This window comes from Calypte anna, chromosome 2 (genome assembly GCF_003957555.1).
Source record: "Calypte anna isolate BGI_N300 chromosome 2, bCalAnn1_v1.p, whole genome shotgun sequence".
Taxonomy (NCBI): domain Eukaryota; kingdom Metazoa; phylum Chordata; class Aves; order Apodiformes; family Trochilidae; genus Calypte; species Calypte anna.
The window spans coordinates 149,720,755-149,733,076 of record NC_044245.1 but is presented as its reverse complement, the minus strand read 5'-3'; the positions used below and the strand labels follow the sequence as shown (position 1 = coordinate 149,733,076).

The 12,322-nt window shown below is 43.7% G+C and overlaps 1 protein-coding gene across 1 annotated transcript in view; it reads left to right on the top strand.

Moving 5' to 3' along the window:
* The window catches only part of LOC115597932 (ly6/PLAUR domain-containing protein 2-like), a 12,077-nt gene extending 28 nt beyond the window's left edge, over nucleotides 1-12,049 (top strand). The window contains exons 1-3 of the mRNA XM_030446059.1: nucleotides 1-79; nucleotides 7,895-8,014; nucleotides 11,838-12,049. The exon at nucleotides 1-79 is cut by the window's left edge and continues 28 nt beyond it. Of these exons, the coding sequence (XP_030301919.1) occupies nucleotides 28-79; nucleotides 7,895-8,014; nucleotides 11,838-12,049 (384 nt within the window). The 5' untranslated portion in view covers nucleotides 1-27. The remainder of the gene's footprint in view (nucleotides 80-7,894; nucleotides 8,015-11,837) is intronic.
* Nucleotides 12,050-12,322: the final 273 nt, after the last annotated feature.

The following is a 12,322-nucleotide window of genomic DNA, read 5'->3' as shown; positions in this document are numbered from 1 at the left end:
TGGTGGGAGCTCAGTGATCAGTGCAAGATGAAGGTGATTCTGGCTCTTCTGGTGGCTGCCATTGCATGCATGGAATTTGGTAAGTTCCTGCTCTGATTTCGCCGACTATCCTGCAGAAAATGCAGCATGATGGATCTGTTGCCTCTGAAGTCCAGGCCTCCCACTTCGAGCAATCTGCAGCCCCCCAAGAATCTCTCTTTGGAAGATTTCCAGCCCGTCAGATGTTTAAGACCATCATGGGATTGTTAGGTCAGGATGTTCAGGATGTGTTGGAAGTGTCACTAAGTGTGACTAAATGCTGCCTTATTTTAATCCTAGTTCCAACTCTCCCTTTTTATGTCTTCTTGATCAATCTCACTCTTTTCTTCTTTGGCTGTGGTTTTCCTTCTTGTTCATTCTTTCTTTCTCTCTCTTTCTCCTGTCCCTTTTCCTTTCCTTTCCTTTCCTTTCCTTTCCTTTCCTTTCCTTTCCTTTCCTTTCCTTTCCTTTCCTTTCCTTTCCTTTCCTTTCCTTTCCTTTCCTTTCCTTTCCTTTCCTTTCCTTTCCTTTCCTTTCCTTTCCTTTCCTTTCCTTTCCTTTCCCTTCCTTCCCTTCCCTTCCCTTCCCTTCCCTTCCCTTCCCTTCCCTTCCCTTCCCTTCCCTTCCCTTCCCTTCCCTTCCCTTCCCTTCCCTTCCTCCCTTCCCTTCCCTTCCCTTCCCTTCCCTTCCCTTCCCTTCCCTTCCCAGGTGTGCAGCCAAGAGCAGCTTAATTTTGGGGGGGACCTCTCTGGGATGGATGGGGATGTAGGGAACAAGCTCCATGAATCCCAGGCTGGTCAGGGATGCCATGCAGATCTGTTCCCATCAGTGGGATTCAGGGGTACTTCTCCATCCATCTCTTCATCCATCACTTCTCCATCACCAGCTCCACAAAGCCAAGCATGGAAGGGGGTTTGGGAAGGGGGTTTTAGTTTTCTAAATAGTAGAGAATCTCCTCCTTGCTGGCAGAGACACATGAGGGTGATGCCTTCACCTCTCCTGGTGGAAAACAACTGCATGGTGGGCACCAAGCAGAGGATCCCCATCCCTTGATGCTGTCACCAGAATAATTTGCACCAAAATGTAGTTTATACCAATGATTCCAAGCTAAGAATTGGTGTTAGCCTGGATGACCAGGATAAGCCCTATGGAGGAGCTGTGATTGTTCATTGGAGTATTTCCATGCTCTCCACAAGTCTTCCAGATCCAGGGTAAGGTCTGGTTTAACTTGTGTCTGACTGGGTCATGGAACTGTTTGGAATTTTTCTTTTCTATTTGTTTCCTTCTTATGGAAGGGCATTTTCCTTCCTCCATTTTTGGGTCTTCAGAGCAGCTTCTGCAGGGAAGGGACAAGTGGGTGGAGAAAGAAAGGGGCTGAGGTTGAGAAAACTGGGTTTGTTCAGCCTTGAGAAGAGAAGGCTTAGGGGAGAGCTTATTAGGATGTTTCAGGACTTAAAGGGGGCTACAAAGAAGACAGAGACTCCCAGTTTACAAGGAATGCCACGGACAAGGGGCAATGGGCACAAGTTGCTCCTGGGGAGATCCTGGTTGAACACATGAGGAAAATTTTTCCCTCTGAGGACAGTCAGACATTGGAATGGTCTCCTAGGGGAAGTGGTGGATTCCCCCATTTTGGAAAGTTTTAAATCTCAGCTCAATGGGGTGCTGAGACATCTCATATAAACAATACTATTAGAAAGGTTGGAGCAGATGAACCTTGAGGTCCTTTAAAACCTGGCAGAAAGAGAGAGAAAGAAAGAATGAACAAGAAGGAAAACCACAGCCAAAGAAGAGAAGAGTGAGGTTGATCAAGAAGACATAAAAAGGGAGAGTTGGAACTAGGACAAAAAGGGACCTGGGAGTCTGGATTGACAGGAAGCTGAACATGAGCCAGCAGTGTGCCCAGGTGGCCAAGAAAGCCAATGACATCCTGGCCTGGATCAGGAACAGCGTGGCCAGCAGGTCCAAGGAAGTGATTCTGCCCCTGTACTCGGCACTGGTGAGGCCACAGCTTGAGTCCTGTGTCCAGTTCTGGGCCCCTCAGCTCAGGAAGGATATCGCGGTCCTGGAGCAGGTCCAAAGGAGGGCAACCAGGCTGGTGAAGGGACTTGAGCACAGACCCTATGAGGAGAGGCTGAGAGAGCTGGGGCTGTTCAGGCTGGAGAAGAGGAGGCTCAGGGGAGACCTCATCGCTATCTACAACTACCTGAAAGGAGGTTGTAACCGGGTGGATGTTGTTCTCTTTTGCCAGGTGACTCTCAGCAAGACAAGAGGGCAGGGTCTTAAGTTGTGTGAGGGGAAATTTAGGTTAGATATTAGAAAGAATTTCTTTACGGAGAGAGTGATCAGACATTGGAATGGGCTGCCCAGGGAAGTAGTGGATTCTCCGTGTCTGGAGATATTTAAAAAGAGACTGGATGTGGCACTCAGTGCCATGGTCTAGCAACCGCAACAGTGGTTCAAGGGTTGGACTTGATGATCTCTGAGGTCCCTTCCAACCCAGCCAATTCTATGATTCTATGTTTCTATGATTCTATGATTAAAATAAGGACAGCATTCTGTGATTCTGTGGGTTTGGAACATTTTTTGGGGGCAGAAAACAGCTGCTGTTTGGAGAGGCAGACCAAGACCTGGAGCAGTTGTGATGTTTTGTGTAATCCCCAAATGTCCTGGCTCTGGTCACTGATAGTCCAAAGCCTTGGGGTGCTTCTGCTTTGTCAAGATTTTTTCTGTGCCCACTACAGTAGAGAAGAGTTATCAGTGATCTCCAGACCAGGAAATATTTCCTTTCATCATTATAGCTTGTTCAGGATTCCCATCTCCTTGCCAAGAGAGACAACAGTTCAGAGGGACCATCATTAACTGAGGATGGGTTGATTGAGACTCCATGGTCCATAAGGGATGGACAAGAATCTGAAAGGCAGAATGGAGCAGGAAAGCAAGAGTGGGATTTTTGGTTTTCCCATCCTGCTTAATGACATTTTGTCAAAATTTGGGGTCCTGGGAAGCAGAAAGCCCTGTTGTGAGTTACCCAGTGCTGCCACATTTCTTCTTTCTTGTCCTTTTCCACTTCCCTGGCCCATCCAGGTGGGTAGAGGCAGGATGGATGCTTTGATTTGGCAGGGAAAAAGTGGCAGATTTCTTCTGCACACTCCTCTTCTGCAAAGCTGGGATAAAACCATGATGTGTCTGCAATTCCTTTAGATTTTGTCCTGGCAATGAGTGGAATCTCTCCAACATTGGCATTTATTGGAAGACAGTCAGCGTGGGAGGGCTGCCAAAATCCAAGGGAAGCTACTCAAATATCTCCTAAGAAATTCCAAGTTTTTCTTCTTTTTTAGCCTCTGCTGCTTTCTAAAAAGAATGAATGTGCTATTGCTGCATTGAAGCATTTTAGCATTTTATATTTATCAGCCCAGAAAGCCAACAGGGTCCTGGGCTGCATCAAGAGAAGCACAGAGAGGTGGGAAAGAGAGGGGATTCTCCCCCTTTGCTCTTCTGAGACCCCACCTGGAGTTCTGGGTCCAGTTCTGGAGTCCCCAACATCAGAAGGACACAGAGCTCCTGGGACATGTCCAGAGGAGCCACTGAAATGCTCAGAGGGTTGGAGCAGCTCCCTGGGAAGCCAGGCTGAGGGATTGGGGTTGTTCAGCCTGGAGAAGAGGAGGCTCCCAGGTGACCTTAGAGCAACCTCCCAGTATCTGAAGGGGCTACAAGAAAGCTGGGGGAGGGCTTTGGAAATGGGGGTGTAGGGAGAGGACAAGGGAAATGGGTTAAAACTTGAAGAGGGGAGATTGAGGTTGAACGTGAGGAAGAAATTCTTTAATTTGAGGGTGGTGAGACCCTGGCACAGGTTTGCCAAGTAAGTTGTGGCTGCCCCATCCCTGGAAGTGTCTCAGGTCAGGTTGGATGGGGCTTGGAGCATCCTGGGCTGGTGGGAGGTGTCCCTGCCCATGCAGGGGGGTTGGAACTGGATGGTCTTTAAAGTCCCGTCCAACCCAAATCATTCCATGATTCCAAGAAACCCCTGAGCCTTTTCTTCATGTTGAACAGACCCAGTTTTCTCAGAAAAGGGATTCTTTTTTTATTAGCTGCTTTCTGGCTGGATGATCCCCATCATCAGGATGGGTTTGCTCTTCTCTAGGGGCAGGACTTCGCACTTCCCTTCTCCAATCCCATGAGGTTCCTTTCGGTGCCTTTCTCCAAGTTGTGGCTGTCCCATCCCTGGAAGGGTTCAAGTCCAGGTTGGATGGAGCTTGGAACAACCTGGGCTGGTGGGAGGTGTCCCTGCCCATATCAGGGGGGTTGGAACTGGATGAGCTTTAAGTTTCCTTCCAACCCAAACCATTCCATGATGATTCTGTGATTTCCTTTTCTAACTAAGACCCTAATACGTCTCTAACCCTTTTTATTAGCATATTTTAGCATATTATTATTATTAAGTTACTTTTTAAGCTACCACCCATCTCCTTGTCTAAGTTCATGGGCTCTTAAAACAGAAAGGGACCACTGCATTTTTTTTCTCTTCCCCCAAATCTCCCCCTTCAGGAAGAAGCCAGGTGGATATTCCAAAATGGTTAAAAAAAGGCTTTTAGACCACAACTTTTCAAGTCTCCCAGGCCTGGTGTTTCCTCCCTTCTCTGCAAGATCCCAGCTGCCTCTGGCTGCTGAAAAGCTGCCTCGTTTGCAAAATGCAGATTCATTTATTCCAAATTTTGGGCTCTATCTCAAAAAAACCCCCAAAATCAACAAAAAAACCCCCCCCAAAATAAAAAACAAACAAAAAAATGCCCCAACCCCCCAAAGAAACAACCAAAAAATGAGATACTGTCATATCTCTAGCTATTGATTGACGTATTTATTTGTATTTGAACCTGTTAGTCTGAGTCAGGCCCAGGACAATACTGGGTGTGCACATTAGAGACTCCCTTAATTTGATATCTCTTGGTGCTTAGATTTTGTTGTTTGTTTTTTTTTTAAACTTTGTTGGTTTTCTTTTTTCTTCTTTATTTTTTTTTGGCGTGTTTCACATTGGATTTTTATGTGTTCTGTTTGGTTTTTGCTTTTTATTGTTAGTGGGCTGATAAAAATGGTTTGATTTGTGGTTTTTTTTTTCTTTTTTTTTCTTTCTTTTCTTGTTTTTTGGTGGATTTTTTGTGGTTTTTTGCTTCCTTTTTTTCCCATGAGGAACACAACTGCTGTGGCTTTGACTTGCCCAGTGATGTGTATCATGAAACCTGAGAATAACGAGGAAGCTTCATCCCTAAAGATCTGTTTGATAGCTGTCAGGTGTAGAATGAATGCAAATAAACCAGCAGCCCAACAATGGACAAAACAGAGAAGTTTGCTTTGGATTAAAGCAATTACTCTGCCTGTTAATAAAAGGGCTTTTTCTGGCTTATTGCTTAGGGTGAAGTTGTATTTTTATTTTTTTTTTTCATAACTTGTTTGCCTGCTGTTATGACACCTCTTGTTGGGTGTGCTGAACAGGGCAGGGCTCACCCTCTGCACATTTGAAGATAAAACAAAAATAAGAGAAGTGACTGAGCCAGCAGAGGGTCAGAATGGCATCCTGAAGCATCTTGACAGCTTGGAGAAAGGGACTAAGAGAAACCTCATGGGATTGGAGAAGGGAAGTGCCAAGTCCTGCCCCTAGAGAAGAGCAAACCCATCCTGATGCTGGGGATCATCCAGCCTGAAAGCAGCTAATACAAAAAAAAATCTCTTCTCTGAGAAAACTGGGGCTTTTCACCATGAAGAGAAGGCTCGGGGGTTTCTTGGAATCATGGAATGGTTTGAGCTGGAAGGAAACTTAAAGCTCATCCAGTTCCAACCCCCCTGATATGGGCAGGGACACCTCCCACCAGCCCAGGTTGCTCCAAGCTCCATCCAACCTGGACTTGAACACTTCCAGGGATGGGGAAGACACAACTTCCTTGGGCAACCTGTGCCAGGGTCTCACCACCCTCACAGGAAAGAATTTTTTCTTAATAGCCAATCTCAAACTTAAAGATCATCTTGATCCAGGTTCTGGAATGGGCAGGGACACCTCCCACCAGCCCAGGTTGCTCCAAGCCCCATCCAACCTGACCTGAGACACTTCCAGGGATGGGGCAGCCACAACCTCCTTGGACAACCTCTTCCAGGGTCTCACCACCCTCAAATTAAAGAATTTCTTCCTCATGTCCAACCTAAATCTCCCCTCTTCAAGTTTTAACCTATTTCCCCTTGTCTACCCCCCCCATTTCCAAAGCCCTCCCCCAGCTTTCTTGTAGCCCCTTCAGATATTGGGAGGTTGCTCTAAGGTCACCTTGGAGCCTCCTCTTCTCCAGGCTGAACAACCCCAATCCCTCAGCCTGGCTTCCCAGGGAGCTGCTCCAACCCTCTGAGCATTTGAGTGGCTCCTCTGGACATGCCCCAGGAGCTCTGTGTCCTTCTGATGCTGGGGACTCCAGAACTGGACCCAGAACTCCAGGTGGGGTCTCAGAAGAGCAAAGGGGGAGATATTAATGTCTATAAAAATGTCTACAAAAGTCTGAAGGAAGGATGCAAGAGAATGGATCCAGACTCTTCACTTTTCCTTTTTCTTTTTCTTTTTCTTTTTTTCTTTTTCTTTTTCTTTTTCTTTTTCTTTTTCTTTTTCTTTTTCTTTTTCTTTTTCTTTTCTTTTTCTTTTTCTTTTTCTTTTTCTTTTTCTTTTTCTTTTTCTTTTTCTTTTTCTTTTTTTTTTCTTTTTCTTTTTCTTTTTCTTCTTCTTTTTCTTTTTCTTTTCTTTTCTTTTTCTTTTTCTTTTTCTTTTTCTTTTTCTTCTTTTTTCTTTTTATTTTTCTTCTTCTTTTCTTCTTCTTTTTCTTTTTCTTTTTCTTTTCTTTTTTCTTTTTCTTTTCTTTTTCTTTTTCTTTTTTCTTTTTCTTTTTCTTTTTCTTTTTCTTTTTCTTTTTCTTTTTCTTTTTTCTTTTTCTTTTCTTTTTCTTTTTCTTTTTCTTTTTCTTTTTCTTTTTCTTTTTCTTTTTCTTTTTCTTTTTTCTTTTCTTTTTCTTTTCCTTTTCCTTTTCTTTTCCTTTTTCTTTTTCTTTTTCTTTTTCTTTTTCTTTTCCTTTCCTTTTTCTTTTCCTTTTTCTTTTTCTTTGTCTTCTTTTTTTTCTTTGTCTTCTTTTTTTTACTTTTTTCTTCTTCTTCTTTCTTCTTCTTCTTCTTCTTCTTCTTCTTCTTCTTCTTCTTTTTCTTTTCCTTTCTCTTCTTTCTCTTTTCTTTTCTTTCTCTTCTTTTCTTTCTCTTCTTTCTCTTTCTCTTCTTTCTCTTTTTTCTTTCTCTTCTTTCTCTTTTTCTTTCTCTTCTTTCTCTTTCTCTTTCTCTTCTTTCTCTTTCTTTTCTTTCTCTTCTTTCTCTTTCTTTTCTTTTTCTTTCTTTTCTTTCCTTCCTTTTCCTTTCTTTCTTTCTTTTCTTTCACATTTACTGCACGTTTTAGGGTGCAGACCCATGAATTAAATAAGATTATCCTTAAATTAGTTAGTGGACTCCCTAAGACCTATCTGCAAAGAAAGCCAACTTAGCAAAACCTCAACAACAAACGAAGGACAGAAGCACCCTGTGTGCCCAAACCATTCAGAAAGTTGGTGTTTAGAGGACTTCCCTGTATCATGGGATATTCTGTATGGCTTATTAGCTTGTTAGAAGGGCTCTAAAACCACATCTGAAGCTTTTCTTTGCCAACCAGACTGCTGGATTTCCCATTCTTATTGGTAAAAACATCCGTAATATTCCACTCCTGTTCTCAATATTAGTATTTTGGAAAGCCCCCCCTCTCCAGAGCTAGCTGGAGGAGAGAATCTGGGGCTCCAAACCGTGGCCAACATGATGTTTTTCCTCCTTGCAGTGCAAACCTTGCAATGTTACACCTGCAGTGAACCCACTCCTGTTGAGAAGTGCCAGAGCATCCGGAACTGCACACAGAATGAAACCATGTGCAAGAGCACGATGTATTCCGTGGAGGATGGTAAGGGAAATGGTTTCATTATCTCTGTTATACCAGTGTTTCTAGAGTGCAGATTGCTGGTGGGAGGAGCAGAACCTTTTCTCCCTTAAATTTATAAAGCCTTGGAAAAAATCTCCTGCAGGGCACAGAGAAGTCTCCTGCCTTGTGTGAGTGAATATTTAGGGAATTCAAGCTTCATATTCAGTGCTGAGCCTGCTTAAAAATATTTACCTTGACTTGAGACATGGAGCTAAAGAGTTCTGGTCCTCCAGACCATTGCATGAGAGGTGTGGAGAGAAATTCTTGCAGCTTTTCAATATTTAAAGGCTTACTAAAAGGAAGAGGAGGAGCTGTGGTGATGGGATAAAGGGTGACTAAAAGAGGGAAGATTCAGGATGGATATCAGAAGGAATTTTTACACTGAGGGTGGTGGAATATGGGAAGAGGTTCACAGAGAGTGTGAGGAGCAGAACCTTTTCTCCCTTAAATTTATAAAGCCTTGGGAAAAAATCTCCTGCAGGGCACAGAGAAGTCTCCTGCCTTGTGTGAGTGAATATTTAGGGAATTCAAGCTTCATATTCAGTGCTGAGCCTGCTTAAAGAAATTTACCTTGACTTGAGACATGGAGCTAAGGAGTTCTGGTCCTCCAGACCATTGCATGAGAGGTGTGGAGAGAAATTCTTGCAGCTTTTCAATATTTAGAGGCTGCTTAGAAGGAAGAGGAGGAGCTGAGGTGATGGGATAAGGGGTGACCAAAAGAGGGAAGATTCAGGATAAATATCAGGAAGATCTTAGACATGGAGCTAAAGAGTTCTGGTCCTCCAGACCATTGCATGAGAGGTGTGGAGAGAAATTCTTGCAACTTTTCAATATTTAAAGGCTTCCTAGAAGGAAGAGGAGGAGTTGTGGTGATGGGATAAGGGGTGACTAAAAGAGGGAAGATTCAGGATGGATATTAGAAGGAATTTTTACACTGAGGGTGGTGGAATATGGGAAGAGGTTCACAGAGAGTGTGAGGAGCAGAACCTTTTCTCCCTTAAATTTATAAAGCCTTGGAAAAAATCTCCTGCAAGGCATAGAGCAGTCTCCTGCCTCGTGTCAGTGGATATTTAGGGAATTCAAGCTTCATGTTCAGTGCTGAGCCTGCTTAAAAAAATTTACCTTGACTTGAGCTTGAGACATGGAGCTAAAGAGTTCTGGTCCTCCAGAGCATTGCATGAGAGGTGTGGAGAGAAATTCTTGCAGCTTTTCAATATTCAAAGGCTTCCTAGAAGGAAGAGGAGGAGCTGTGGTGATGGGATAAGGGGTGACTAAAAGAGGGAAGATTCAGGATAAATATCAGGAAGATTTTTTTTACAATGAGGGTGGTGGAACATGGGAAGAAGTTCACAGAGAGTGTGAAGAGCAGAACCTTTTCTCCCTTAAATTTATAAAACCTTGGAAAAAAATCTCCTGCAGGGCACAGATAAGTCTCCTGCTGTTGCCTCATGTAAGTGAATATTTAGGGAATTCTAGTTCAGTTCATGTTCAGTGCTGAGCCTGATTAAAAAAGTTTACCTTGACTTGAGACATGGAGCTAAAGAGTTCTGATCCTCCAGAGCATTGCATGAGAGGTGAGGAGAGAAATTCTTGCAGCTTTTCAATATTTAGAGGCTGCGTAGAAGGAAGAGGAGGAGCTGTGGTGATGGGATAAGGGGTGACCAAAAGAGGGAAGATTCAGGATGGATATTAGAAGGAATTTTTACACTGAAGGTGGTGGAACATGGGAAGAAGTTCACAGAGAGTGTGAAGAGCAGAACCTTTTCTCTCTTAAATTTATAAAGCCTTGGAAAAAAATCTCCTGCAGGGCACAGATAAGTCTCCTGCTGTTGCCTCATGTGAGTGGATATTTAGGGAACTCAAGTTTCATTTTCAGTGCTGAGACTGCTTAAAAATATTTACCTTGACTTGAGACATGGAGCTAAAGAGTTCTGGTCCTCCAGACCATTGCATGAGAGGTGTGGAGAGAAATTCTTGAAGCTTTTCAATATTCAAAGGCTTCCTAGAAGGAAGAGGAGGAGCTGTGGTGATGGGATAAGGGGTGACCAAAAGAGGGAAGATTCAGGATAAATATCAGGAAGATTTTTTTACAATGAGGGTGGTGGAACATGGGAAGAAGTTCACAGAGAGTGTGAAGAGCAGAACCTTTTCTCCCTTAAATTTATAAAGCCTTGGATAAAATCTCCTGCAGGGTACAGAGAAATCTCCTGCTGTTGCCTCGTGTGAGTGGATATTTAGGGAATTCAAGCTTCATGTTCAGTGCTGAGCCTGCTTAAAAAAATTTACCTTGACTTGAGCTTGAGACAAGGAGCTAAAGAGTTCTGGTCCTCCAGACCATTGCATGAGAGGTGTGGAAAGAATTTCTTGCAGCTTTTCAATATTTAAAGGCTTCCTAGAAGGAAGAGGAGGAGCTGTGGTGATGGGATAAGGGGTGACTAAAAGAGGGAAGATTCAGGATAGGTATCAGAAGGAATTTTTACAATGAGGGTGGTGGAACATGGGAAGAGGTTCACAGAGAGTGTGAGGAGCAGAACCTTTTCTCCCTTAAATTTATAAAGCCTTGGAAAAAATCTCCTGCAGGGCACAGAGAAATCTCCTGCTGTTGCCTCATGTGAGTGGATATTTAGGGAATTCAAGCTTCATGTTCAGTGCTGAGACTGCTTAAAAATATTTACCTTGACTTGAGACATGGAGCTAAAGAGTTCTGGTCCTCCAGACCATTGCATGAGAGAGGTCTGGAGAGAAATTCTTGCAGCTTTTCAATATTTAGAGGCTGTCCAGAAGGAAGTGGAGGAGCTGTGGTGATGGGATAAGGGGTGACTAAAAGAGGGAAGATTCAGGATGGATATCAGAAGGAATTTTTACACTGAGGGGGGTGGAACATGGGAAGAGGTTCACAGAGAGTGTGAGGAGCAGAACCTTTTCTCCCTTAAATTTATAAAGCCTTGGGAAGAAATCTCCTGCAGGGTACAGAGAAATCTCCTACTGTTGCCTTGTGTGAGTTAATATTTAGGGAATTCAAGCTTCATGTTCAGTGCTGAGCCTGCTTAAAAAAATTTACCTTGACTTGACCTTAGACATGGAGCTAAAGAGTTCTGTCCCTCCAGACCACTGCATGAGAGGTGTGGAGAGAAATTCTTGCAGCTTTTCAATATTTAAAGGCTTCCTAGAAGGAAGAGGAGGAGCTGTGGTGATGGGATAAGGGGTGACTAAAAGAGGGAAGGTTCAGGATGGATATCAGAAGGAATTTTTTACAATGAGGGTGGTGGAACATGGGAAGAGGTTCACAGAGAGTGTGAGGAGCAGAGCCTTTTCTCCCTTAAATTTATAAAGCTTTGGAAAAAATCTCCTGCAGGGTACAGAGAAATCTCCTCCAGGGAGAACTTAGAGCACCATCCAGTACATGAAGGGGCTACAGGAAAGCTGGGCAGAAGGCAGTGATAGGACAAGGGGTAATGGTTTTAAACTGAAAGAGGGTAGATTTAGGTTAAATACTGGGAAAATATATTCTTCATGAGTGTAGTAAGACACTGGAATAGGTTACCTGAAGAGGTGTTTGATGTCCCTTTCCTTGGAAATTTTTAAGGCCAGGTTGGATGGGGCCTTGAGCATCGTCTTCTAGTGGGTCCCTGCCCATGCAGAGGGCTTGGAACTGGATGATTTTTAAGGTCCTTTCCAAGCCAAACCATTCCATAAACTGAAGCAAAACCATTGGTGGTGAAGGCAGCTGATGTCCCAGTAGGGCCAAGGAGGTTTCCCTTCCACTCCTTCTGTTCATAACCTTCTGTTTCTTTCCTTGTTGCAGTTTATCCCTTCACAGGAGTCTCCACTGTCACCAGGATGTGCTCTGATGTCTGTGAACCATCAGATGTGGATGGGATTGGGATGACACGTCCTGTCTCCTGCTGCTACAGTGATTTGTGCAACTCTGATAGTGCAGCAAGTTTGAGCGTCAGCTGTGGGCCAGTTGGGATGCTGGCAAGTTTCCTTTGTGTCCTCTTCTGGACTAGACTTTGAGGTGGTGATTTCATGAAGAACCCAATGAAGAAGAGAATAAACCCCTGACAGCCCAGTTTTCTGTTTGAGTGCCTCATGGACAACCCTCAAGATATCCCAGGAAATTTTTAGCACCTTTCCCTTTGCCACGACCAAGAGAGAAGAAAAACTCAGGAAATCCTGACAATTTTTTTTTCTTAAATTAACTCTTCAACAACTTTCACAAAACTAACTATGGAGTTTCTCTGCTGTGCTGGTCTGGTTGGTTTTGAATCAAGAAATTTCTGCTGTCTG